Below are 26,030 nucleotides of genomic sequence, written 5' to 3'. Positions count from 1 at the left end.
ATTCATGTCTTTCAGGTGGCTCCTTCTCTGTCATGCTCTGTGCCTCTCCTTGTTGAAAGCTTCGGCCCATACCGTGGAGCTTAACAATATGTTTGGCCAGATTCAGTCACCTGGCTACCCAGACTCCTATCCAAGTGATTCAGAGGTGACTTGGAATATCACTGTCCCAGAGGGATTTCGGATCAAGCTTTACTTCATGCACTTCAACTTGGAATCCTCCTACCTTTGTGAATATGACTATGTGAAGGTGAGACCCCTGGTGTTCCCTAACTGAGCCAGGTTCTCTACTGGAGAATCTGCTGGGAGTTAGAGAAGACTAGATGAATTAGATACTGTGCTTGCCACTTCCCCCACCCAGGGTAGCAGTCCAGTGAGGAAGACACACAAAGTTACAACATGATGAATGAAGGTTGGGGGTGGTATGTTAGGGGCTGGCTGAGTGGTAGCCCTAGAAAGGACCCCAAGAGAAACTGAGGCTGGAAAACTGTAACAGCCAAACGTAACCTCCCCTTTTTCTTTCTGCTCTCAAAGTCTTTAATGCTTCCACTAACCTCTGCTCCAAGGTCACCTTTACAAGCAGGAAGAAAAGGGCAGAGACCCCGGAGTTAGCATAACTAGACTGAAGCACAGCCATAATTATGTCCAAAGCTGAGGCATTAGAAAGCATTGTCCACTGCCCTAAGTAATGATCAAGTGTGGGAAAGGGTTGAGTATGCATTAGTAGGCAGTAGGAGGTGAAATCAGAAGGTTGGATCAGGGGGAGATTCTGAAGGGTCTTGAATGTGATGCTAAGGAGTTTGGATTTTCTCTGCAAAGGGTGTGGGCAAGGTTGGGGGTCACCATCAGAGGTGGATGTAAAAATCATGTGAAAGAGGAGCAGGAAATGATTACAACATCAAAGCAATATTCCCTGGAATTTAGAGAGAACCCACAAACAATGGCATTGATGGGATCTTTGAAAGTGGGGCTGAGAAAGGCTGGAGTACTTCTGAGAGATCAAGTTTACTAAGGCTGTATCTGGCTCAAAAAGATGTGGAGGCCTAAGAACCTACTTTCTGAGCTCTCTCTGGCTTTCTGGAAAAGTTCTTATCAAACCACTTTAGAGTAGACTTTGTATATTTTTGGTATTAATGTGGTCTCTGTTCTCCGCAGCCAGTAATTCAACAAGAGTTAACCTTGTATTAACCAGAATGTTTGATCAACAGCCAAGTAGTGAGTTTACAATATACTTTCATACTTGTAATCTCATTCAATCTTTAAAACAATCCTGTAAGACAGGTACTACTACTGCCCTGCTTCACAGGCAAAGGAACAAACCCAAGAAGGTGAAGCTACGGCTAGTAAGTGGTGGGTCAATTTCCAAACCCATGTCTTCTGACTTACAATCCCATGCTCTTTTGGCTACACCAAAGTGCTCTCAAGTTGCTTTCCACTGAGCCTCAGGATACTGCAGGGGCTTATAAGACTACTGTTGGGGAGAGGGGGGCTGGTAAGTGGGACTATGAACCCATAGTCATTTTAAATGTTGGGTATTGCTTATTTTATATGTTGGGTCTGCATCAAATATCTCATTTACAACAAAGTTTCTGTGACCAAATCTTTCCCAAATTGTTGCTCTATGACAGAGTTTCTTAGCTTCGGCACTATTGATATTTTGAGCCAGATAGTTCTTTGCTGAGGAAAGCTGTTTTGAGAATTATAGGATTTTTAGCAGCATCCCTGGCTTCTACTCACTAGATCCCAATATCAATCTCCCTCCAGTTGTGACAACCAAAAATATCTCTAGAAGTTGCCCATATCCCCAGAGGGATAGAATCTCCTAATTTGAAAACCACCCATCAGTGGGGTGCTGCCCCTCTGTGAATGTCCTGTGCTGGGACTGTGAGAACTTAAAGATACAAAAGATCTTGTCCCTTACAAAGAGAGATGAGCCTAGAAAAGTAGCCACTGCATAAAATGGAAAAGAGTAAAGACAACAAAAGACTGACGGATAAAGAACGAGAAGAGAGGGGGCTGGCTGCTCTAGGAGATGATGTGGGTTGGCCATCTTGACTGACATATAGTTTCCATGAATTCATTAAAAATGGAGCCAACTTCTCTGAGTCACAAGGATCCAGCAAGGAATATTCACAAGACTGTATGTGTTCATCATCATAAAGTGAAATTTCTGACAAACATGTTAGTTATGTCTTCCAGGATATAATCTAGCCTCTGCCAGAGCCAGACTCCAGGAGAAGATGCATTATGGGAAGGGGCCATTAGGTTAGCAGACTCCTTCAGCCTATTCCCCCAACTAATACTGGTCATAAAACTGTGGCATTCTCAAATATTTGGATTAGAAATTGGACTTAACCAGAGGGAAAACGACCGAACATTGGCTTAATACAACAGAAAGTTCCAAGATTTAAACAGGGCTAGAGGTGAACTTGTTAACTGCTTTCTTCTCTATTTTCAAACATGTCGACCACCTAGAATTTTTTTCAGTGAAAACACTTACTTTTATTAGTAGGCTTTAGACTATGGACATTACAGAATTTTTTTTCTTTAGCTGTAACAATAACTTACTTTCACTATCCACCTCCCTTCCTCCACCTGAGGAATTAACTCTCAATTCATATACACTAAGCAATCATTTCTCACAAGTTTTCCTCCTGTTCAGACAGCTGCAAAGCTTGACCTTGTTAGGACTCCCTTCTAGAGATAATAAACACACAACAGAGGATTTAACTCATTCCTTTGTCCCTAATAAACTGAACCTCTGGCAAGGCAGATTAAGGAGCTGACATCAGCTGCATTTTGTAATGGAAAAAAAAAACCAAGGTACTTTTCAAGGGCAACGATAGAATATGAAGACCTCTTCTGATACTGAATTAAGGACCCTGGCAAACACTCCACCCAAAACTTGGCCTTTCTGGCTGGAGAATATTTTAGAAACTGACGGTTTCTATCAGGAACAGTGAGACACCTTCATGAAAGCCCAGGCAGATGGAAGTAGGTCCCCTGGAAGGGTAGCATGGTCCTGGATTCTTGCCTGGGATTCAGGAAATGCCTGAGCTAGTCCCCGATCTGCCACTAACTCCTGAATGAAGAAAATCTTAGAACATTCTCTCCACTCCAAATAAGATTGTGACCCCTGGGCACAGCAAAGAAGAAGGCTGCTACCTGAAGGGCCCTACAGTCCTTGCAACTCTGCTTCAGACACCTTTTCCCAATTCCTTTGGGCAAAGGGATTAACGTATTGGGCAGGGAAGGCAAGATGTATCTCTCTGCTTCTGCTGACTCCCTTCCAGAATGCCATCCCAGCATAGGCATCAGCCTCCCTGAAGTGGTTCCAACAGCCATGGGGCCTGAGCAGGCCTCCCTCCTAGGGCCGCTGTCCCTTGGTTGGCTGACCAGGGGTCTCATGTTGAGATGGGCCGCTGCCCCTTGGTTGGCTGACCAGGGGTCTCATGTTGAGACAGGCTCCTGTCCACAAGCTCCTGGTGAGATTCCTTCCCTGGAGTCACGAACTCACAGAATATCAAGTTTTTAACGACTCTCCGGAGACTCATCTAATCCCACATAGCTGTGGTTAGTATTGTTTTTCAGGCATTTTCTCCCAGTTTTCTTCAAACAAATCCTCTGGTAGACCAATAGAGAAAACAAGAGCGGCTAGCAGGTCAAAGGTGGCTCTGAAACTCATTCAGCGCCCTCACTCATCCCCCTCAGCACCCTGAAGGTCCTACCTTAGAGCATTTACAGCTTGAGTATTGCTTTAGTCCCCGCTGGACAGAAGAGGAGCCTGGAGCTCAGAATTCAGGCACGAGACTAGTCCTCTGACCTCTGAACTCCCGAACCCAGAAGCCTTACGCATACTGTTGAAAGCCATTCACTTTTTCTAATTGCCTCCTCTCTCTGTCCCCAGAATATGTGCCTTTCCTGGCTGTGATCGAGAGCAGGAATAAAGCAGGCGCACGCCATGTCATTCCCGGATAAGTCAACAACCTTCTCCAAAATTCCATTTTCTCATCTGCTCCATGAGGGGGTGACATGAGATGATCCCTTAAGTCCCTTAAATTCCTGGACTCTAATCCTAATCCTCCTGCCAGAACTGCCCAGATGACCCCACCAAACCCTCATTATCCTAGTTAGGATAATGCCAGAAACGGGTAATAATATGTTACAACATCCACTTCTCCGAGTTCCGTGGCCCACAAGCATTCCAATAAGAGCCTACTGTCTGCTGGGGATGCCTTAGTGACGTGTCATTCAAAGAAAACTTGCAAACACACCAGGCCACCACTGTCCTTTCCCAAGCAACTTTAAATATCACTGATTTCCGTTTGATGGGCTAGGAGCCCCTATTTTGAGGTATTTTTCACTCTGTGACTGAATTCCCCTGGCAGGCCGAGGAGTAGATTTAAAGCGTCCTCCAGCTCACAGGGACCCTTTCTGGCCCTTCCCACCCTGGCCCATCGGGGTGACAGCAATGGAAGGGCTGACTCTGTAGTTCAATAGCTTGAGGAAGAGCAGGATCCCAAGGCTGTAGTCCGGATGCTCTCATTTTATGAAAATTCCTCTCCGGCCTGATTTACCGCAGTCTTGGGTCTTCAAGGCGTGTGCACATCTCCACGACAGTATCTGCTGCTTTGGAATGTGGCTGCAATGTGTGGGTTCCTGGAGCACACAGATGAGGCCCTGGTGAACGCTGCGGCCGAGGGACAGAGCACGGACGCTGGCTGGGGAGTCGGAAGGGCTGGTGTCTTGGGGTCATTCTCCACTAATGAACCTTGGGTGGGAGAATATTTCTGGAGGGGACTCCACTTCCTCCTCTCACAAATACAGGAAGTTGAAGCCCACGGTCTCCCAAGATGCCCTAGCCCTGATATCTGTGCATCTAAGACCTCAGAAATCACAGCTCAACTCTACGACCAGCATGATCGAAGCCTAGGGAAGGACAGTTCATGGGTCAGGGCCACACTGGGACCAGAATTTACATCTCAAGACTCTCAGTCTTTTCTTCTTTTAAAAAAAAAAAATAAATGACAGGGAAGTCCCATCTTGGGGGTGCTTAGGTTTTTAACATAATGTAAATGCAAATAAATGTAACGTGAGGCAAACGTTGCCTGTCGTCAAACTTACTCAGTCTCTTCAATATAATAGAGCACTGTCTTTTAGTATGTCCAGAAGGGCCTTTTTCCCTAGGAATATAGCAAATTAGTTCCTTTGGTTGGGCATCAGATGAAGTGGTGACTCGTGCCTAGAAAGGGGTCCCAAAGCCACAGTCACGGAAAGACGTACTGAGGAAGCAGAAAGTACTAAGGAATCCCATAGTCACACACACCCTATCTTCGAGGTCATTTCACAACGTCTGTTCACTGGAAAAAGAAACAATAAGAACATGCATTTGGCTTTGATTCTCTCTCTCTTTCTCACTGAGTGCACAGAGCTGCTCCTGCAGTGTCACACCCCTTCTCCTGGCAGCCGCTATCCTTGACCTACTCAGCATTTCCTCCGTGCTGCCCCCTGTTGGCACCTTCGTTCCAATTCTTATCCCTCTCACCTAGTCTATTGCAATTATCTCCTAAACGTCTACCAGCAGTCAGTCCGTCCCCATCCAGTCCGCCCTCTAGAGGCACATGTCCAGAGAGATCTTCTTGAAACATTTCTTTGATTATGACACTCTCACATCCTTCAAGGGCTCCCTGCTGTCTGTGGAATGAAGTCCAAGAATCCCCGTGAGAACCTACTGGAAGCTGGACACTGCAGCAAAGACAGGGCCCACGAACATGAGCGAGACAGTACCAGCCCTCAAGGAATTTGCGATTTCATAGTATGTCACGAGACAAATGTCTAATTAAGAAATTAATGCCGTACAAAGTAACACAGAGGGTGTGAGGCAGTCTACAAGATAGGGAGTAGTCATTTCTGGGTGTTCAGAGATAAGTCTTGAAGCATAAATAGGAGTTCAGGATGCAATTCCTTTGGTTCTCGATCTCCCTCAGCATCAGTTGTATCATTAGTACAAAAAGGAAAAAGAAAAAGTTCATAATGACATGGTACCCTCCTCACAGGTTGTGGGAGGATTTTTTTTTTTTTAAGATTTTATTTATTTATTTGACAGAGAGAGAGAAAGAGCACGAGCAGGGGGAGCAGCAGAGGGAGAGGGAGAGGGAGAAGCAGGATCCCCGCTGAGTAAGGAGCCCAATGTGGGGCTCGATCCCAGGACCCCAGGATCGTGACCTGAGCTGAAGGCAGACGCTTCACCAACTGAGCCACCCAGGCGCCCCTGTGGGAGGATTTGAATGAAATGCTGGCTGCAAGAGGCAAGCATGCCTAATGTTTCGGTTCCAGAATCAGGCTTTAGAGCCAGTCAGACCTAGGGTGGGTCCTGCCTCCACCTCTTACTGTAAAATGGGGATGATAATAATAATAATAATGCCTATCTTGTGGGCTTATTGCCCAAAGAGGCAAATGTTTTCATGACCTGTGTCCGGCACGTATGTAATTCACTCAACAGTACTGTTCGAGCGGTAGCGATGGCGGCGGTGTGAGTTATAAAGTGCCGGCTGCTGCCAGCACGTGCTCAGTGAACATCATTTTTCTCATCTGCTCTGACTGTACCACTAACTGGCTATCTATGACCTTGCTCATGTCGCTCAGTATTTTCAGGCAATTTATGGAAAAGCACTTTGAAAGGACCGATCAGATGCAAGAGGTTATTTCTCCTGTGTGTTTACCTTGTAGTAACACACATTCATGGCAGTTTCTAATTTACTGCCATATTTGATTCTTGAGGAATAGGAAGAGCAGGGATGGTTACAGATAATTTACAACAAAAGAAACAGCACAGGGGTGCCTGGGTGGCTCAGTCAGTTAAGCATCCAACTTTTGATCTCAGCTCAGGTCTTGATCTCAGGGTTTTGAGTTCAAGTCCCACATGGGGCATGGAACCTATTAAAAAAAGAAGAAGAAGAAAAGAAAAAAGAAACAGCACAAAAAAGCTGAATGGATTTGTCTAGGGTCTACAGAAAGCCAGTTCTCAGCCCCTGCTCTGCTTACCCCCAAGTCATAATTTTATCTCTCCACTTAGTCCCTCTCTGTTAGAACAGGTTTGTTCTGGAGGAGACCTCGGTATGCTTCCTGGCTATGTATTATTCCTAAGGCAACACTCCCTGTCAGGGTAATTTAGTAAAATGTGTAAAACAGGTCCTTGAGGGTCCTTGTGTTGTCTAGATTTTGTTAAAGAACGTTCTGTTTTGTCCTCACTTTGACAGGAGATATATTTACAAAAATATATCTGTGAGGGATGTGAGCTGTGAGGGATGAGAGTGCTTGATTTATCTGTTGGTGGCACACAAGCCCTCACGGTGCACTCCAGCTTGTTCTGCGAGACCATCCGCCCGGGAAGCTCAGAGCAGCCAGCACAGTCTCGGGGCAGAGCAGGAAAAGGCCTCTGTCTCCTGGCAGAGAGCATAAGGAAGGGGCTCTGGTCTAGAAGTCAGCTGCTGAGATGCTGTACAAGTGAGCTCCCTGCTCTGGGCCTCAGTTTCTCCATCTGCCCAGGGAGGAAAGTGGACTTGCCGGCCTCTCCAAGCCTTTCCAGTTCTGACGGCCTACAACTCCCAGTCCAGTGCTCCCTGCCCAGGCCTCATTGGGTCAGTCTGCATCCTGCTGTGTTATTGAGAGATAAGTCCCTCCCGGGGCCCTGCTCCAAGACTGCCTCCCCTGACCCCCAGGCTCCTAACTTCTGTGCAGTGCTCTGTGTTTACTCAGAACATGCCCTCGACCTTCAGGCTGTGGCTGACCCCAAGGACTGCAGCAGCTCTGCTAATTCTCTGGGAGGAGACAGGCGGCCTTGGCCCCTGAAGGAAACGAGAAAAGGAGAGATGTTTCTCATGAATTTCAGCTGTAGTCCCTAAGGGGGATTCTTCCACTCCTGAGATAGCGGGTTCCGATTCCAGCCACGCAGAGATCAGAAAGTGGAAATGAGCTTCAGAAAAGTGTGACCAAAGCTCATTTTAGGCAGGAAGTGCAAACAGCACGGGCTCTGGGTGTTGGAAAACAGAAGGAAGGTCCCAGTGCTGGGGCAGAGCACACGGGTGAGCTCAGATGAGTGTGAAGTGGGAGTGCTCTGCTGTGCCCGTGCACCTGGTGTGCAAACCTGCATGCTTGCGTGGACTCAGGCCGCTCTCTGATAGACGTCGGTAAAAAGCAGAGCTTGAATTTCCTTTGGTGTGCTCGTAAAGGGAAAAGGTAGAGAATGGGAGGTATTCGTTTATTCACTCATTCAGCAAATATTTATTGAATGCCTACTATTTACTAGAGCTTAGGGTATAGCAGTAAATAAAACGTGCAGAAATCCCTGCCAGCAGGATGCTTTTTTTTTTTTTTTAAGATTTTATTTATTCATTTGAGGGAGAGAGACAGCCAGTGAGAGAGGGAACACAAGCAGGGGGAGTGGGAGAGGAAGAAGCAGGCTCCTAGAGGAGGAGCCCGATGTGGGGCTCGATCCCAGAACGCCGGGATCACGCCCTGAGCCAAAGGCAGACACTTAACAACTGAGCCACCCAGGCGCCCCCAGCAGGATGCTTATATTGCACTGGGGGAAACATAATAAACACTAAACATAATCCACAGATAACATATACTGTGAGTAGTGAGGCGGTAGGCAAAGAAATGCAATAGAGCAGGATAGAGAGGGACTGCGTGAGGGCTGTGATTTAAATATGCTGGTCAGGATAGTCCTCATTGACAGGGTGACACTTGAGCAGAGACTTGAAAAAGTTGAGGAAGTTAGCCAGGTGGCTTTCTGGGGAAAACCCTTCCAACCAGAGGGAACAGCCATGGCAAAGACCCTGAGGTGGGCAAGTGGCTGGTGTGTCTGAAGAGCAGTAAGGACAGCAGTGTGACTGGAGCAGGAGGGACAGGGATGAGAAGTGGAGACAGAGAGGTGCAGGTAGGGAGCAGGGAAGGAGGGACAGATCACCGGGGGGCTGGGAGATAAGACCCCAGCTCAGGGCTGACAGGCAGTGAAGGACAGACTTCACAAGCTCTTTCCATGCTAGTGTTTCATGACCTCTTGACTCTGAGAGGACAGTATTATATACAGTCCCCACCTGCAATGTTTGTGAACACTGAGGCCTGAAGACGGTGGGGTGCTTGTCAATGATTAACGAGAGGCTCTGGGACCAGAAGCACGGTAGCGCACCACTCACCATGGAGATACGCTAGACGTTAATGACCTCAAAAGCAGCGGTAATAGTCAAATGCTAAAAATAGGAGGGGATGAGTTTTCGTATAATTTGTCTTTAATATAATTTATAATTTGTCTTTAATATAAGTTAATTAATTGCAACTTTATGAAACCTAATTGCAAATGATGGCTGTGTTTAACAACAGGGTCGCAAAATCCCTGAAAATTTGACAGTTTGCTCTTATAAATGGGTCCGGGCCAGCTCTGGCAGACTCCTGCCTGGGGCGGTGCAAGCGACCCAGGACCTAGGAGGGCAGAGCCGGAGCCGGAACCCCAGCCATCTGATCCTTATTCCAGTGCTTTGTGAGGGTTTCCACGTGAAGATCTAAGGATGTTCATTTGGGCTGGGGCCAGACAGGCGCCTTGGCAGTGGCAGGGGAACACTCCAGCTCACACATTCCTGGGAACTCTGCCTGGAGACACTGGCCCACAGCAGGTCCCCTCACTGCACTGGGCTCTTACTCAATCACTGCTTTGACCCCCGTCCCGACTGTGACATACCTTGAGCCCGGCTGCCTTCTCTGCAGAAGAACACAGCGCTGCTGTGTTTTCTTGTCCTTGGACTGTTTTCCAGCCCTGAACAGTTTGAGGCCCAGCCTCCCAGTCCCGGAGGGGATTTGCATGTGAATGAGCTTGGCCCTGAAGTCCCAGAAGGCACGGGGTGGGGAGTCTTTCACAAGCCAGAGAGAGTGAATCCTTCCTGGCCCTCCTGCCCAGCCACTGTTCCCAGACTCCCCCGCCTACCCCCTCTCAGCCCTGCTCCCGCTGGGACGGTGGGCACTGCCAGTTTCCCACCTGCGGGATGCCCGCTTCCCAGGCTCTCAAAGACCCCTCCCTGTCAGCCCTCTTTTTCTCCCCATGCTCCTGCTGCCTGGAGACCATCCCCTTTTCTGTCCAGAGCCCTCCTTGCAAAAGGGCACTCCTTCCCGGGAGCAGTGGGAGTCCTGGGCTCCAAGGACGTGCCAGCCATGGCTCAGGCCCCATACTGTTAATGGTGTCTAGCATTTGCATGGACACAATACCTTCTTAGGGGTTCACCCCAGCTCTGTTGAGGAGCTTTTTGCTCTGATTAGTGCGTAAGTAAGAACACTGTACTGGGACGATCGTAATACCTGGGCCCTGAGCCTGGTTCTGCCATTGACTGTGCCATGTGACATTGAGCCAATTACCTCATTTCTCTGAGTCTCATTTTGCCCATCTAAGAAAGGAAAGAGATCAACTCGATAGCCTTTCATATCCTTTCTATCTCTGACCTTCTATGGTTCTCTGATTCCAGTTACTGGACCAGGACTGGAAGTCAGGCCATCAGGATTTTGCCTCAGGGCTGCCACTCCTGGACTGTGTTCCCTTGGGGACTCATGTCACCTCTCTGGGCCCAGCTTCACAATGTCTGCCTGAAATGCATTCTTTGTAAGACTGCCATCAGGAGCAAATATAGTAAAGAAGGTGAACGTACCTGTCTGCTGGAAAGTTCCACGCAGAGGAGGGAGATGACTACTACTAGTATTACTATTATTATTAGCTTTACGCCCAATGTCTTGGCCAAAATCAAAGCATCAACCTCCACCCCCTTTCAAATGAGGTCATCTTGAGTCTTAGCCCCACCACCTGTGCTGTTTTTATCTCCATGGCTTTCAAGAGCTTCCAGAATGCAGTACACAACACGCACATGCACACACACACATCTCCTTTTTCCCCTAGTCCCAGGCTCTTGTCTGGAATCCAGTAACTTTAATTTGCTCTTTCTCATGATCTTTAACTGAAATCTGGGCAAGTGGGTAAAGTAGCAAGATTGGGCTGTGGAGCTCTGGCCCAGTCCCTGGAGGTGACGGACTTACCGAGGGGGTAACCCTGGGGAGCACAGAGCCCTCTCCTGTGCATTAGAAGTCCTGAGCCCAGGGCTGTGAGTGAATCGCTGGCCTAATTTCACACATCTAGAGCAATCCTTTGAAACGCAGGGAAGTGAGGAGATTCCTGGACTTATATTCTCCTGTGGGATAGAAATTTTGAGAGCTCCTTCCCACTCCTCTGTGAAATCAGTATGATACCCTCTGCCTGTCACCCACGTCCCGGGATTGCCAGGAGGCTCCTCAGAGGACCAGAGGAACCTAAGACAGATGCCACCTGCCAGATGAAGTGGCCAGACTGTGAGGGCCCTCACGGTTCCCCTCCTGCGCCACCCGCCTGGGCTCTGGGGTCCTCACAGGAAAGGAAGTCTGTGCTGATGGCTTCAGTGAGACTGGGAATGAAGGAGTGGAACCCAGAAACCAGAGGGGATCCAGGGACAGTTCCAGTCTCATTGTTCTTCACACTGGGAAATGACCCACGCCCGCCTTGCCGGGAGTACAGAAGCGGGTCATTTCGGATGACGGGATCTTGGCAGTCTTGCTCTTCTCGCTGAGGTACCGAGTGCTGACTAGAAAAGCCAGGGGCCCTTCTAAGTGTTTTATATGTATTAGTTTGTGTCGTGTTCACAACGGTTCTGTGATATTAACACTATGGTTGTCACTGTGTCGCAGACGAGAAAACCTACATCCAGAGAGTATCTGTGTCCTAGGGCTGCCATCTCACAGTACCACAGACGAGATGGCTTACAACAGGAATGTCTTCTCTCACAGTTCTGGAGGCCCAAGTTTCATATCAAAGCGTCAGCAGGGCTGTGCTCTGAAGGCTCGGAAGGCTCGAGGGACGAATCCGTCCTTGCCCCTTCTAGCTTTCCGGTGGTTGTTCGCAATCCTTAGGATTCCCCGGTGTGTGACAGCAAGTCTTCAATCTCTGCCTCTGCCTTCACACTTTGCTCTATGTGTGTCTCTGTGAACAAGTGTCCCACTTGTAAGGACACCAGTCACTGGGTTAGAGTCCCCCCTAAACCAGCATGATGTCATCTTACCTAGATTACAGCTGCAAGGACCTCTTTCCAGAGAAGGTGGAGTCAAACACGAGGATTAAGGCTTGACTATATCCTTCAGGGAGGGAGGACACAATTCATCCTACAACACGGAGAGCGTAAGTGATTTTCCCAGCATCTGACAATTGGTGAAGACTCACTTGTGACTCATATAAAGATGAGGTCCCTCATGAGCCAGTCTCTGTAAGGGGTTACATTAAAAAACAGAAAACTTTAAAAATTCAAAGCAATTCACGATTCATCTCACCCTCTTGAGAAACCAAAACAGAGCAGAGATGTTCTTAGCACAGTCTTAAATGCCCACTCCCTCCCACCAATCTCTCTCTATCTCTCTCTCACACACACACGTAATCTCTCTCTCTCTTTCTCCCTCCTCTTCTTTCCATAGTCTTCATGAACTCCACACTAAGGGACTCTTCTGTCTCCCCTCATCCATCCGTTTACACCTCCATCCACTGACTCCTCCTTGGACCTCACAATCGCAAAGACCATTTCCCGACAGGAGACCCTCCTTGCCATGCCCTGCCATATGTGAATTTTTTTCTTAAAGATTTTATTTATTTGACACAGATAGAGACAGCGAGAGAGGGAACGCAAGCAGGGGGAGTGGGAGAGGAAGAGGCCAGCTTCCCAGCGGAGCAGGGAGCCTGATGCGAGGCTCGATCCCAAGACCCTGGGATCATGACCTGAGCCAAAGGCAGACACTTAACAACTGAGCCACCCAGGTGCCCCTGCCATATGTGAATTTTAGGTATTCTGAATGTCTTGACTGTTTTATCCAAATTTCATTTTTCACCATATTATTTGTGTGGAATTAAAGCAAATATCTTCGTGTCTTTTTCAGCTCTGGTAGGACCCAAGGACTAGAAGAAAAGGCTAGGAGGTGACAGAGTGATGAGGAGTCCCCATACCAGAGACTCAGGTGGTTATGAGAGACAGAGGGTCTGCAAACCGACCTTGAACTTCCAGGCTGGGTTAGTTGCCCCTCCTGTGTGTACCCTGTTTGTTGACCTAAACTAACTGAGTTTATGCCATTGACAGAAGCTAGAGGGAAGTAGTTGTGGGCCCAGGTTTCTTTTAAAAATACTTTTAAAATATAAAAACAGAGAAAAAAGAAAAATTACCTGTAGTTCAACTAGCCATTGTTAACAGTTTGCTCTAATTCCTTCTCTTTTTTATTTTTAATGCACACATTGAACATAGTTGTAATTTCACCATGAATATGGCCTTTTTTCCTTTCTTGCTTAATATAACGTACTAAGAAAGTTTCCAGATCATTGTAAATTCTCCATTAATGTGATAAGGAATGGCTGCCTAATATTTACAAAGTTAAGGCTAATTTAACTGTTCTCCCTAGAATTGGATATTTACATTGTTTCTGGTTTTCTATCATTATACATGACTGCTATACACATCTTTGTTCACAATTTGGAATATCTTCCCCTAAGTTATATTCCCAGAGAGGGGTCCAAGAGAGAATTTTCTAAGTTGAGGATAATGCAAATGGCCTGATCTATCTCAGAAGTTAGTGAGTGTCTCATCTTCGCAAATGATTGTGAAAAGGTGGCATGATTTTTTGATAAGGGTGCGGTAGAAAGATTAAGAAGTTAGACTAAGTAAGTTTCTAGGCCTCGAGAACCCATGAGATTGAAATTCTCCAAGTGCAAGTTCGAAATGTCAGCCTTTCCCTTTGTCACAAATTGATTCCTACACCCCATAGCGTATCTATTCCTGTTTAACAAACCACTCTATAACTTAGTAGCTAAAACAACACCCATTTTATTTGCTCAGATCCTGTGGTCAGAAGTTTGGACTGGGCTCAGCAGGATGGTCCTTTGGCTGGATTTGCCTGAGGCCATTCCAGTGGAGGCTTGACTGAAGCTGGAAGGTCCAGGATGGCCTCACTCACTTGTCTGGCAGTTGGTGGTAGCTGTCAGAGGGTTGGTCGAGAGACCTCGATTGGAACGATTCATCTCTGTCCTATGCGACCTTCACTTCTCCAGTAGGCCTGGCAGGACTTCCTCCACGTGAGGGCAATATACCGCATGGGAAAGAGCTACGAGGCCCCCTGATGCCTGAAAGAGCTACCGGGCCCCTTGGAAGTGGCACCCTATCTCCCCAAATCACATGCCTTTTGTCAAAGCAAGTCACAAGGCTTGCACACTGAAGACCTACTTCTTCCGGAAGTACCTTGCCAAGTACAGCTGGAAACACATACTGACACTGTCAACATTGCCTAGAGAGCTCCTTAGCGGATCCACAAGTTTACTGTGTACATTTTTCTACCTTCTACGTTGCCACGGGCAAGTTGTGTCAAACATTTCACCGCTACATGACTCAGGTCGCCTTTGCAAGCTTCCTGTAGCAGTTTGCTCACTGCTTTTCTAGCCTCCACTTGCTACCAATTCCCAAACCCAAGCCATGGGTTCTAAGTGTTACTAGAGCGCAGGACTTCTGATTCCAGGAGCTGTAGCATCCAGGGTTCAGCGAGGAAGGCAGAGCCTCTGGGAGCAATGTGAGGTAATGGCTATTTTGGGTATCAGAAGTCACGTGACTGGAGGAGGCTCTGGGGCAGTGAAGGGCGGGGCTGGGCCGTTAGAGGACCACAGTCACTAATTAGCGCTCCTGAAGCCCTGGCATGGGTGGAGATTTTGGCATCTGCAGGGGAATGTGAGAATTCAAGACCATCTAAGGAGCCAAAGTGGGCCTGTGAAGGGGGGCCTGTGGGGAGAGTTCTGTGAGACGCTGTTGGCTGTGAGCAGCTCCCCCCTCTGTGGGTCCACCGACAAGCATCTGGCAGCAGGTCTGGGCCGTTGTTGGTCATCAGAGCCAGTAGCTGGAAAGAAGTGCAGGATAGAGAGTGGAGGAGAGTGAGGACAAGTTAGAACCTATCGGGTACGTCCGTATCTGTCCATCTCTGTATCGGATCGCAAACCCACCTTCAGACAGGAAGGCCTGTTGTGTTCTAAACTCACACAAGTGCCTCCTTTGGCCAACTTGATCCTGGAACTATACAGGAAAGGAGATTCTGGGGAATGTAGTTCCCAGATTAACTGAATTGACATCAGGGCAATCCAGCACACCCCCTGAATATCTGACTACATTAATTCTGAAAAGCTCTTCAAAGGCCCAGAGTAGATGTCAGAGAAGCTCCCAGATACAGCTTGGGGACACCGACAAGCAAAGCCTTGAGGTATCTGGGTCTGTAGGACAGCCTTTGTTTGCCTCAAGCCTTGAAGGAGCAGGCTATTGGCTAGGGAATTGGGGATGCTATAATTATGGGCCTGAAGCCACCACTCGGTAGATAATGATCTGGCCTGATTCATTTAAATTATCTGGCCTTTAAGGTTTCCCTCTATAAAATGAGAACAGGGGCACCTGGGTGGCTCAGTCAGTTAAGCATCTGCCTTCAGGTCAGGTCATGATCCCAGGGTCCTGGGATTGAGCCCCGCATCAGGCTCCCTGCTCAGTGGGGAGCCTGCTTCTCTCTCTGTGTGCCAATCCCCCTGCTTGGGCTCCCTCTCTCCCTCTCTGTCAAATAAATAAATAGAATCTTTTTTTAAAAGTAAAATAACATGAGAACAATCCCTCCTGAACAACCTTCTCCATGGATGGCTCCTAGGACTGGTCGATAGCTGTCCATGTATTTGTTCAACTGCAATGAAATGACTTTACAGACGTGTGGAGAGCAGCCACAGCTGTCCTCCCACAGAACTTGGGCCAATGTGTCTGCCGCCCTGCCTTAGTTTTGCCAGGGTTTGTGCTGTTTATACTAAGGTGAAAATTCATAGAAAACAAACTCTGGCTTCTCCTCCTTAGATCTCTCTTCCCGGCTCCCTGTCCTCAATAAAACCCTTCCTGTGGCAAGTGGTAGTGAGAAGGAAGGGACAGTTGAGACCCCGAATGCCTCTGGGACTTCACTATTCCCTTGGCCTGAAAGCTCTTCCTGCTACCCCCTACCCACCTCCTACTATTTCCATTTCCCTAAGTCCTATTCATCTCTCAGACCTCAGCTCAAAGAACATTCTCTTCTTCCTAAATGCTTTATGATTTCCCTCAGCTGGATGTGATTTTTTTTCCTTCTTTGACCCCCCTGGGGCTTCCTGTCTTTCATTGCAATAACTATGCCCTGACAATTCCCTAACATATACCCATTTGAGCATTTATTTATCTCACTCTCCTACTACATTTCACATTCCCTGAGGCAGGAGACTTGCTCTTTAAGCTCATGCAACAAATAAGCAACTTTTGGCATCCTCCACATTATAGTCCAGACAGAATTTGGTATATAAATACTTTTTGAATTGAGTTGAAAGAATACAAATTGAGGACATGCATCCGTGTGTTGGCGCCCTCAGTAACCATGGCCTGAAAGGATATGGTTGCCATAATAAGGAATAGAAAAAATGAAGAGTCTGTGATCCCCAGCCAGATGGCTCTCTATTATGAATTTTGTGTCTTCATTTGATAAGTTACTTCCCTCCATCATGGTAATATGATGACCCTAGAAATGGGACAGTCCAAACAGAAGCTAGGGCTCAATCTTCTGCCTGTTCTCAGAGGTGAATGATTTCTGCAGAATTTTACAATTCACAGCAGGGGCTACAAATATTAACCAAGGTCAGTGAGCCCTCTGTTTGGGTTATGGTTAGAGCTGTCACTGAGCCACATCCTCTCTGGGAGAGAGTCCATGCACCCAAGATAAAGCTGGAAGAGGCCCTTGAGCTAGAAAAGTTGTTTGGCAAAGTGCCTATGTCTTTTGTCATGTACTCTCTGGGTTGGTAGGTTCCTTTCTTCAGGGTTAGAAGAGTTCCAAAAGCAAAACTGGTATCAGGAAATGCTCATGGTTATTATCTCTCTACTCCTGAGCAAGTCACTGGCCCTCTTCGGACCTCAGTTTCCTCTAGAAGAAGAGGAATTGAAATAACTGTTAACGGTCCCTCTTTCCCAGCTCTGATATTCCAAGACTTTATTCTGAACTATAGGCTGAATTCCTAGGCTTCCCAGGCCTTCTCTTCCCTGCTCCTAAAGGTAGCGATGTCTCAGATTTTCCCACGGGCCCCAGCCAGAATATGCTTACCTGTTCATTGCAATAGCGTGGCTCTGCAGGTGATGACTGTTTATCTGCCATCATGAAAATGTCCTTTATCCTGGAAGTTACGAAAGAGTTTATTATCACAGATCTTCGTTAGGTCTCCCCCTGATCCAAGTTATCTCTGGTTGGTTTCACTTGAAAGCATCCATGCTACAGAGAGTAGCTACATGGAAAGTGTCCATGCTACAGAGACTTTGGGGATACCAAAGTACAGAAAGGAAGCTGCTGAGTCTGGAAGTATTAATGTTCAAGGCATCACTATTCATTAAGTCACCGACTTGGTATTACATGGTTATAGGTCATGGAGAAGTTCAAGTTCATCAGGTTCTTCAACAGAAAGCAATCAGTGTGTTGAAACTCCTGCTCACCATCTTCTAGTCAGCCTATTGAATGTGTGCATATGATGACTTGTTAGAACACTAGTATGCCAGATTGGAAGAGAACGTATGGCTCAGCTAGTTCAAACCCCTGTTCTACCAGGTGGATAACCGAGAGCTAGAGAGGAGGTGGCCATGTAACAGTTTACGGTGGTCAGGAAGAGGCTCAGGACCTCTAACTGCCAGGTCTGTCTACCTGATGTTACTCCAAAGCAGAAGTCACCAAGACAGCGCTCTCCACGTCATGCTTTTCCTAGGCCTTCACTCTAAAACTATTTAATCTTATTTTTATTAAGTTCTAATAAAAGCAGCTTAACTACTTTCTCTTTTACAACACATTTTAGTTAACAAACTGATAAAAAAGACACAAAACACTGCAAAAGGGAGACATAAGAATTGCAAAGGCATGGTAGTCTGGGATGGTCCATGCAGGGAAAGTAACATGACACAACACAGTATCCTCGAGAGAGTTGACATTCAAAATAATGTCCTTGGATCACCAAAAAGGGTTAGCATGTTTCACCTAAGAAAACAGGGATTTGTATAAAGCACTTTAAAGAGCATTACACCAAATAATAATAATAATAATAATAATGAATTATCGTCAGGTAAAGCTTCAGCTCTCCGGAAAACTCAGATAACCAAAGTAACAAACCAGCCATGGTGGTCGAGGAAGTGCCTGTGTGCAGATAGGTACATTCTACAGTAATAAGACTGGTGTGAGTTTGCCTAGTATCTGCAGAGAAGAGGAATAAACAGCAAAGCCATGATCTCATCTTCTGTTTACACTTTAATTCCCAAAGTTAGTGATTAATTGTCCTTGTGTTTTGTTGCCAGGGCAAATTGTTTTTCTTTAAAACTCCCACTTATCTTAAATAAATAAATCATTAGTTTCAAAACAGAAGTGCCAAATGTCAAGATACGTCTGACATACTAAGCTAATGAACAACACAATGAGTGCATTAGAAGCCACTAGAGATAGGCAGAGCCTTTGAGAACTTTCCTTTAATGACTTTGAAAGGCAGCAGAATTATTCTTGCTAAGAGATTTTCTCATAGCATCTTGGCTAAAATGTCAAACTGGAGGTTGCAAACACAAACACAACCTTAAAAGAACCCAGTTAGCATAAATGATAGAGTAGTAGGTAGGCCAAGTAGCCATGGTCAAATAAATATACCAACCAGCTACCGTGTTGTGCTTCCCAAACCAAACTCACACAAAATCAGCTTACACAACCAGTTTAGGATCTCTGCTTGGGTCCCTGAATTTACACAGGCCTCTGGCTTTTCCAAAGTAGGGGATTCTTTCAGCAAACAGGTCATTTTTGCCTCTGAGTCTTAACACAAACACAACTGTTTCAGGGGAGATTCCAGTCATTGCTGAATTATGAAGACCACCTATTAAATACAGTTCTAATTATACAATTTCCCTGTTCAAAAGTTCTCAGTGTCTTTCCTTTACTCACAGAATGAAGTCACATAGCGTTATTACGGTATTCAAGCTCAGTCATTTTTTTAAAAGATTTTTTATTTATTTATTCGAGTGAGCGAGCACAAGCAGCTCAGTCATAATCTCATTTCAACCTCTCCTGCAATGTACTTCTCCTCCTATAATCCCCACAGAGTCCCTGGCTGCTCACTGTTCGCAGAACAGCCTTCGCATTTATTTCTTGACAACAAACATTTGTTGGGTAACTGCTATGCGCCAGGTCCCACTCCACACACTGAAAACACATCTGCAAAGAAAAGAAAGTCTCGCTCTCCTGCAGTTTCCATTCTGATGGGATCTTTCATCACCTTCCAAATGCGTTCCCAATGCTTCTGCTCCTGCTGAAGCCCTTGTCACACTGTATAATAGCCCTGTCTGTGTTTCCATCCGTCTGAACCCTGCCTCCCCATACACAGCTCCCGAGCTTTGCTCCCTGGCAGGCACCCACTGAATGCTCAGTGAATGACCTGGAGCTCGTCTCTCTTCTTTGGAAATGTGGTCAGTTTCTGTTGCATATGGAATCTATCTGTAGGTTATCTAACTCTTTCTGAATTCTAAAATTGAGTTATTTTCAACCAATAAGCTGTTTTGTTGTCAGTAAGAATGACAGATGTCAAGCTACTTCTGATGGACCTACACAAGTGAATGAAGTAGTGACTATACAGCCACATAGATTTACCCCGTACTGTGTCTTTCCTCAAGTCCCAGAATCCCGAATCCCCTTTTCCTCAGTTTCCCAGGCTGCCTGGTCTGCTCATGGGCAGGCTCTCCCTCTTTTCTCCTGGAGACCAGCAGGGAAGCTAATTTGGGAAGCTACTCATCTTGTTCCCTCTCTCTTTGACCCCAAAGGTAGAAACGGAAGAGCAGGTGCTGGCAACCTTCTGTGGCCGGGAGACTACAGACACAGAGCAGACCCCCGGCCAGGAAGTCGTGTTCTCCCCTGGCTCCTTCATGTCAATCACTTTCCGGTCAGATTTCTCCAATGAGGAGCGATTCACAGGCTTTGATGCCCACTACATGGCTGTGGGTAAGTTGAAGAAGTGGGTGGCTCATCCCCAGGTCCCCCTTTCTCTCTAAAGACTGAAGTACCTTATGCTCTCTTCTTTACAATAAACACCTATATGCTCACCATAGAGATTCTGCCATTAATGTCTTACTGCATTTGCTCTATCACATATCTACCCATCTGTCTATGCTCTATCTATCCATCAATTCATCCTTTTTGATGCATTTCAAAGTAAATGGCAGACAGCGGTACACTTTTTCCTACATACTTCAGCATGCATATCATGAAGTTCAATAGCTGTCCACAATTTTCTTTCTTTGAATGTAAAATTTACATTCAATGAAATGTACAAACCTTAAGCACACTTGTTGAGTTTTGAGAAATTTATTTGTATGTGACCCAAACCCCTAATAAGATATTGAACTTTACCAGTGACCCAGAAAGATTCTCTTACATTCCTTTCCAATCGCACTCTGCTGCCATCTCTCTTAGAAGCAACAACTGTTCCAATTTTTTTCCACTATAGGTCAGTTTTGCCTCTTCTTAAACTTCATATAAATAAACATACACAAAATATATTTGGGAAGTGAAGATTACTCAGCATGAAGTTTTTGAGGTTCAGTCACGTAGCAATGCATTGGTAATTTGCTCGCTTCCTGGCAGAATAATTTTCCATCATATGAATATACTACAGTCTGTTTGCCCGTTCTTCCACTGGTGGACACCTGTGCTATACCCTTTGTGCGTGTGTGTGTGTGTGGTTCTCATTAAAAGAGTTTCTATGAGCCTTCTTGTACTAGTCTTTTTGTGAACATGTTTTCACTTCTATAGGGTAAATATCTAGGAGCAGAATTGTTGGGTCATAGAACAGGTGTATATCTAGTTATATAAGAAATTGCCAGACATTTTCCGAAGTGTTTTTGCACCATTTTATATTCCTTCACCAATGTATGAGAGTTTGATATTGTCAATTTTTAAATTTTTTAAATTTAAAATTCTGGTGCGGTATGTACTGGTACCTCATTATGGTTTTGGTTTACATTTCTCTGGTGACGAGTGATGGCATGCATTTTTTCATGTGCTTTTTGGCCATTCCTGTATCTGTTGGGGGGAAATGTACCACCAAATCTTTAAATTGGGTTGAGAACATACTTTTTTATGTTTACATTTCCACTGCCCAGGGATGTGGGACATGGAGAGAGGGGGGCAGCATGGACTAGAAGTGAAGAGTGGGTTCTGGAGTCAGCCTCCTGGGTAGGAATGTTGATTCCACCACTTACCATCTCTGTGACTTGGAGGAAGTTCTTTAAAGGCCCCAAGGCTCTGTTTCACATCTATGGAATGTGGATGGTAAGAGTCCTGCTTGCTATCACCACAACTGTTAGAGGGCAGTGGCACCACCAGGAGTCAGCTTGCCTGGCCTTGAACCTGGCTTTCTGTGATCTTGAGTAAGTAGCCTTGCTGCTCTGAGTTCCAGTTTCCTCATTTGTAAATGGAAAATATGGCTACTTCTGGGCTTTATGTGGAGCTAACACAGGGAGTGGCCCATACTACGTGCTCTGTAGATGTTGGCTGTTGTCTTCATTGTCACACGTGGATCGATTGCCCTGCAGATGTGGACGAGTGCACTGAGCGCGAGGACGAGGAGCTGTCCTGTGACCACTACTGCCATAACTACATCGGCGGCTACTACTGCTCCTGCCGCTTTGGCTACCTCCTCCACACAGACAACAGGACGTGCCGAGGTGGGCCCAGGGATGACACTGTATATCACCATTTTGTGCCATGTTTCCCAATAAGATTAGGGGAGGCTCGGAGGAGGGACAGATATGGAGTAGGAACAATTAGAAATGAAGCCAGAGAGCTCTGCCTCAGGTACCACATGGATGAAGGTGGTGAAATGCCCACTGGCAGGGAAGTCCAAGTTCAGGTTCTCAAAAGACCACATTTGAGAAGCCCTAGCCTCTAGGCCTTCTTTCTTCCTCAGCAGCAGGAATTTCTGCTCTCCTACTGTAGGTAAACAGCCTGGGCAAGTTATGGGAAAACCTAGGTTTCTCGTCACCTCTCTGAGCCATGAGCTTGGCCTCAGCCAGCAGTTCCTTTTCCTCTTCGCTCCCATGGCCCTCCCAAGTTCCTCTGTGATCAAAAGAACCTTAGTCCAAAGGAAAGATGTGGGAGGAGTGAAGCAAAGAGAGACAGCAAGAAAACGCCCCATTCCTTCGATCTCTCTTCATTTTCTTGTCTAGTCAACATGCCCACCCAGCCGTTGTGTCCAGGCAGGGCAGGGATGGAGAAATGGAGAAATGGAAGGCTACAGCCACTTTCCATGAGGGCCTCCCTGGCTTGGGGGGCGGGGGTAATCACCACAGAAGCAAATGGTGAAATATAATAAATGCTGTAAAAGAAGTATGGGCTCAGCACAGTCCGACCTGAGTCTACATGGTGTAGCAAGCAGACGTGTCCCAGACATGGCGGCCCTTGGCAGAGATGGAAGTAGAAGGAAAAGGAGGGTGCTCCAGGCAGAGAGAACATCTTCTGCAAACATTCAGAGGCCTGATAGAATTCGGCTTGTTTGGGGCACTGACAGCAGATTAGTATGGCTACAGGGTAAGGATCTGTGTTTTAGGAGGGTCACTTGGAAGTTGAGTGGAATCATTGGAGGACAGCAAAGCTGGAAACAAGACTTCCTTTCCTTCCTCCTTAAAAAACTTCCCTTGCTTCTGAATAAAACCCCCATGTGACTCATCATTATAAAGCAGGCGCATACGGAGTTTTCTTTAAGAGGGCTATATTTTCCATGATTCTCATTCAGTAGGTATGTTTACTGAGTATCTACTGCATGCTGAGTACATTGGGGGCTAAGAATGAGCAGAGCTTCTCAATCTTTGTTTTCAGTTTCTCCTCTGCCTCCAGGAGCCTTTTTAAACACTATCTTCCTAATTTCCCCTACCCATGAAATTTTAATATCACAGATAATGCGACATATGTGTTCATGTACTCTATGTCCATCTGTGTATTATGCATAAAAAGAGTAACCCCTCCAAAAACAAACAAACAATTTTAGCCCCCAGGGGGCAATGTCACCCCAGAATGTGCTTGGGGTAGGAAATGAAAGGCGATGAGGATTCAAGAGACCTCCCCTAACCATGCTCTGCAGCTCTCAGCTATAGGACTTCAGGTTAGCCACACCCCCCCTCCGAGCCAGTTTGCTCACTTGCAAATGAGCACGATTAACAGGGGCTTAGAAAGGATTGACATTCCAGATCTAGGATGGGTCAACCCAAGGAGAAAGGTTCGGTGGCAAATGAAGGGCCTTCGCAGGACTAAGCCATGGCCAGGATCCCAGGACACTGGGTCCTTGGTTGCAGCTATAGTGGGGAACAAAGCAGAATCCCTGAGATCAGGGAACTTACAATCTAGTGGGGCAAGAAAATCCAGCAGCAAACATATTGCCTAATGTCAGGTAGTTGTCAGCAGCATGAGGAGAAACAGCAAGGTCAGGGGCCAGAGAGTGAGAGTGTGCGTGAGAGTCCTGTGCTGGATGAGGGATCGGAAAGACTCTGAACAGAGAATGGAGTTCTGGGCTGAGGGGAGAACAAGATAAAGGAAGTCCAGATGTTTCCCCCTTCCAATCCATCTCAAAACCTTTCCATCTCAGACCTCTCCTGCCCCCTCACCAATACCAGAGAATCTGATGAGAAGGCTTATCACACTTACTGCCTTTGAGTCTTGACTCTGAAAACTACTAGGTGTGTGACCTTGAATAAATCGCTTCTACCCATCAGTAAAATGGGGATAGTGATGTCTTCCCTCATTGCCTCTCAGGACCAGTGGGAAAAATTGTACAGTAACAGATAAGAAAGGGGTTGCTGTGGCCATGGTCTTGGTGTGCCACTTTGCTCTGGTATGTTTCCCACAGTGGAGTGCAGTGACAACCTCTTTACCCAGAGGACCGGCGTGATCACCAGCCCCGACTTCCCCAACCCTTATCCTAAGAGCTCAGAATGCTTCTACACCATAGAGCTAGAGGAAGGTTTCATGGTCAGCCTGCAGTTCGAGGACATTTTCGACATTGAGGATCATCCTGAGGTGTCCTGCCCTTATGACTACATCAAGGTAAGCCGACAATGGACGTTTGCCCTGGGGATGCTGGGAAATCTTGGCTGAATTGGGAAAATTGCTATTCTTGGCCTCTACCTTCTCCCAGGATAGGGGACAAAGCTGCTTGCTTCCCAAAAGGTAGTTACTTAAAATAGCCTCCACCAGCTTAATCAGATCCAGCCTAGGGATCTTCCCGGATTGAACACTAGCTCCTTGGTCACCTCTAAAATCCCTTTGCCATGTGACATGACATCATCATGAAGTAACACTAGAGGTGAAGGTCATGGGGACCATCTTAGAATTCTGCCTACCACACCCAGTATCCCAGGAGCTATGCTGTGAGCCTTCTCCAGACACTTAACCTCATGGGGCTTCACTTTTTCCCCCACCCCCAATAAGGCTGACAAGATGAAGATGTCACCAGAGGAGGGTTCAGGAGTCCTGGTCCTTGGAGATGGACAGAAAAAAAGTTAGAGGCACAGAAGGGACCTGGGCCTGGGAGTCAGGAAATCCAGATCCCTTCTCTCCATCCCCACTGACTCCATCCCAGGCCAAGCCCCATTATCTCCACTGCAAAGCTTCCAGCTGGTTCTCTTGCTTCCATCCTTGTCCTACATAGTCTGCTCTCCATGGTGTCAAGGCTGATCTTTATAAAATCCAGATTAAATCAGGATTGTTCTTGGAAGTAAGCATAAATTCCTCAACACAATGTGGTGCTTGCCTTGCCGGCCTTTCCTACCTGATGCTGTGGCACTCCCTCTGTTTCAGCCACTCTGGCTTCCTTCCTGTTCTTAGTACTTGCTGGACCCTTTCCCACCTTTGACCTTGACCTTGACATATGCTGTTTTCTCTGCCTGGAAAGTATTCTCCCCTTTTCCTTATGTCTCAAATCCAATGTTGTCTCCTCAAAGAAGCCTTTCCTGACCACCTATTTAAAGTTTTATCTATTAACAAATAAATAAAGTTTCATCTGTTATATAAATAATGAATTCGATAGGTTACACAGATTTTACTACATAAATTATAAATATATAGCATATATTTATATTTTATGTATATATCATCATGATTATTTTTTATAATTCTTGCCACAGCATGTATTGTCAGTCCCACCCACCTGCATCCCTGCCATCCTCGACTAGACCACAGGTTCTTTGAGAGCAGAGGTCTTTCCTATCCTATGCATCTGGACAGGGCTCTGTCCCTTTCTGAGCCATAGTATTGGCTCATCTGTGAGCAGAGGGTTATTAGCCTGACTCATCCACTTCTGAGGCTGTTGTAATCTGTAAATGAGAGAGTGGAAATGGAACTTTTTGGTGAATGCTAATGCCCACTAAAAACATGAGTGAATACTATGGAGGCTTCCAGAAAACCAGGGTGCAATATAGAGATGGTCCCAGCAGCTGCCACCGCTGCTCAGATGTAACCCCTTTTTCTCTATCTTGCCCCTCACAGATTAAAGCTGGTCCAAAAGTTTTGGGGCCCTTCTGTGGAGAGAGAGCCCCGGAACCCATCAATACCCAGAGCCACAGCGTACAGATTCTGTTCCGCAGCGACAACTCAGGGGAGAACCGGGGCTGGCGGCTCTCATACAGGGCGACAGGTAACATGGCCTCCCTCTCTGTGGGTCATGCTTGGTCACTATGCTCAGCCCTCGTGGGGCAGTGGCTGAGGGATGAGGGGTGCAGGCCTGGGACTCTTCTGGGGATGTGGCAGGACCCTCAGCTTTACTACAGAGGAGTGTAGAACCAGATACATTCTCTCTCCTGACTCAATTTCCCATCCATAAAATGGGGGCAAGGGCAGCAATAATGGTGGAT

At 46.6% G+C, this 26,030-nt stretch overlaps 1 protein-coding gene across 4 annotated transcripts in view; it reads left to right on the top strand.

Moving 5' to 3' along the window:
• Positions 1-26,030, top strand: part of MASP1 (MBL associated serine protease 1) — a 63,880-nt gene that overhangs the window by 8,046 nt on the left and 29,804 nt on the right. For 3 of the 4 annotated variants that reach the window (XM_045811235.2, XM_045811234.2, XM_045811236.2), the window contains exons 2-6: positions 16-247; positions 19,953-20,130; positions 21,723-21,854; positions 24,029-24,225; positions 25,666-25,813. In XM_045811235.2, the coding sequence (XP_045667191.1) occupies positions 16-247; positions 19,953-20,130; positions 21,723-21,854; positions 24,029-24,225; positions 25,666-25,813 (887 nt within the window). The remainder of the gene's footprint in view (positions 1-15; positions 248-19,952; positions 20,131-21,722; positions 21,855-24,028; positions 24,226-25,665; positions 25,814-26,030) is intronic. The other variant, XM_087861484.1, reaches the window with a different exon arrangement.

This window comes from Ursus americanus, chromosome 4 (genome assembly GCF_024610735.1).
Source record: "Ursus americanus isolate L20-20 chromosome 4, mUrsAme1.1.p, whole genome shotgun sequence".
Classification (NCBI taxonomy): domain Eukaryota; kingdom Metazoa; phylum Chordata; class Mammalia; order Carnivora; family Ursidae; genus Ursus; species Ursus americanus.
This window is presented reverse-complemented; position numbering and strand designations above follow the sequence as displayed.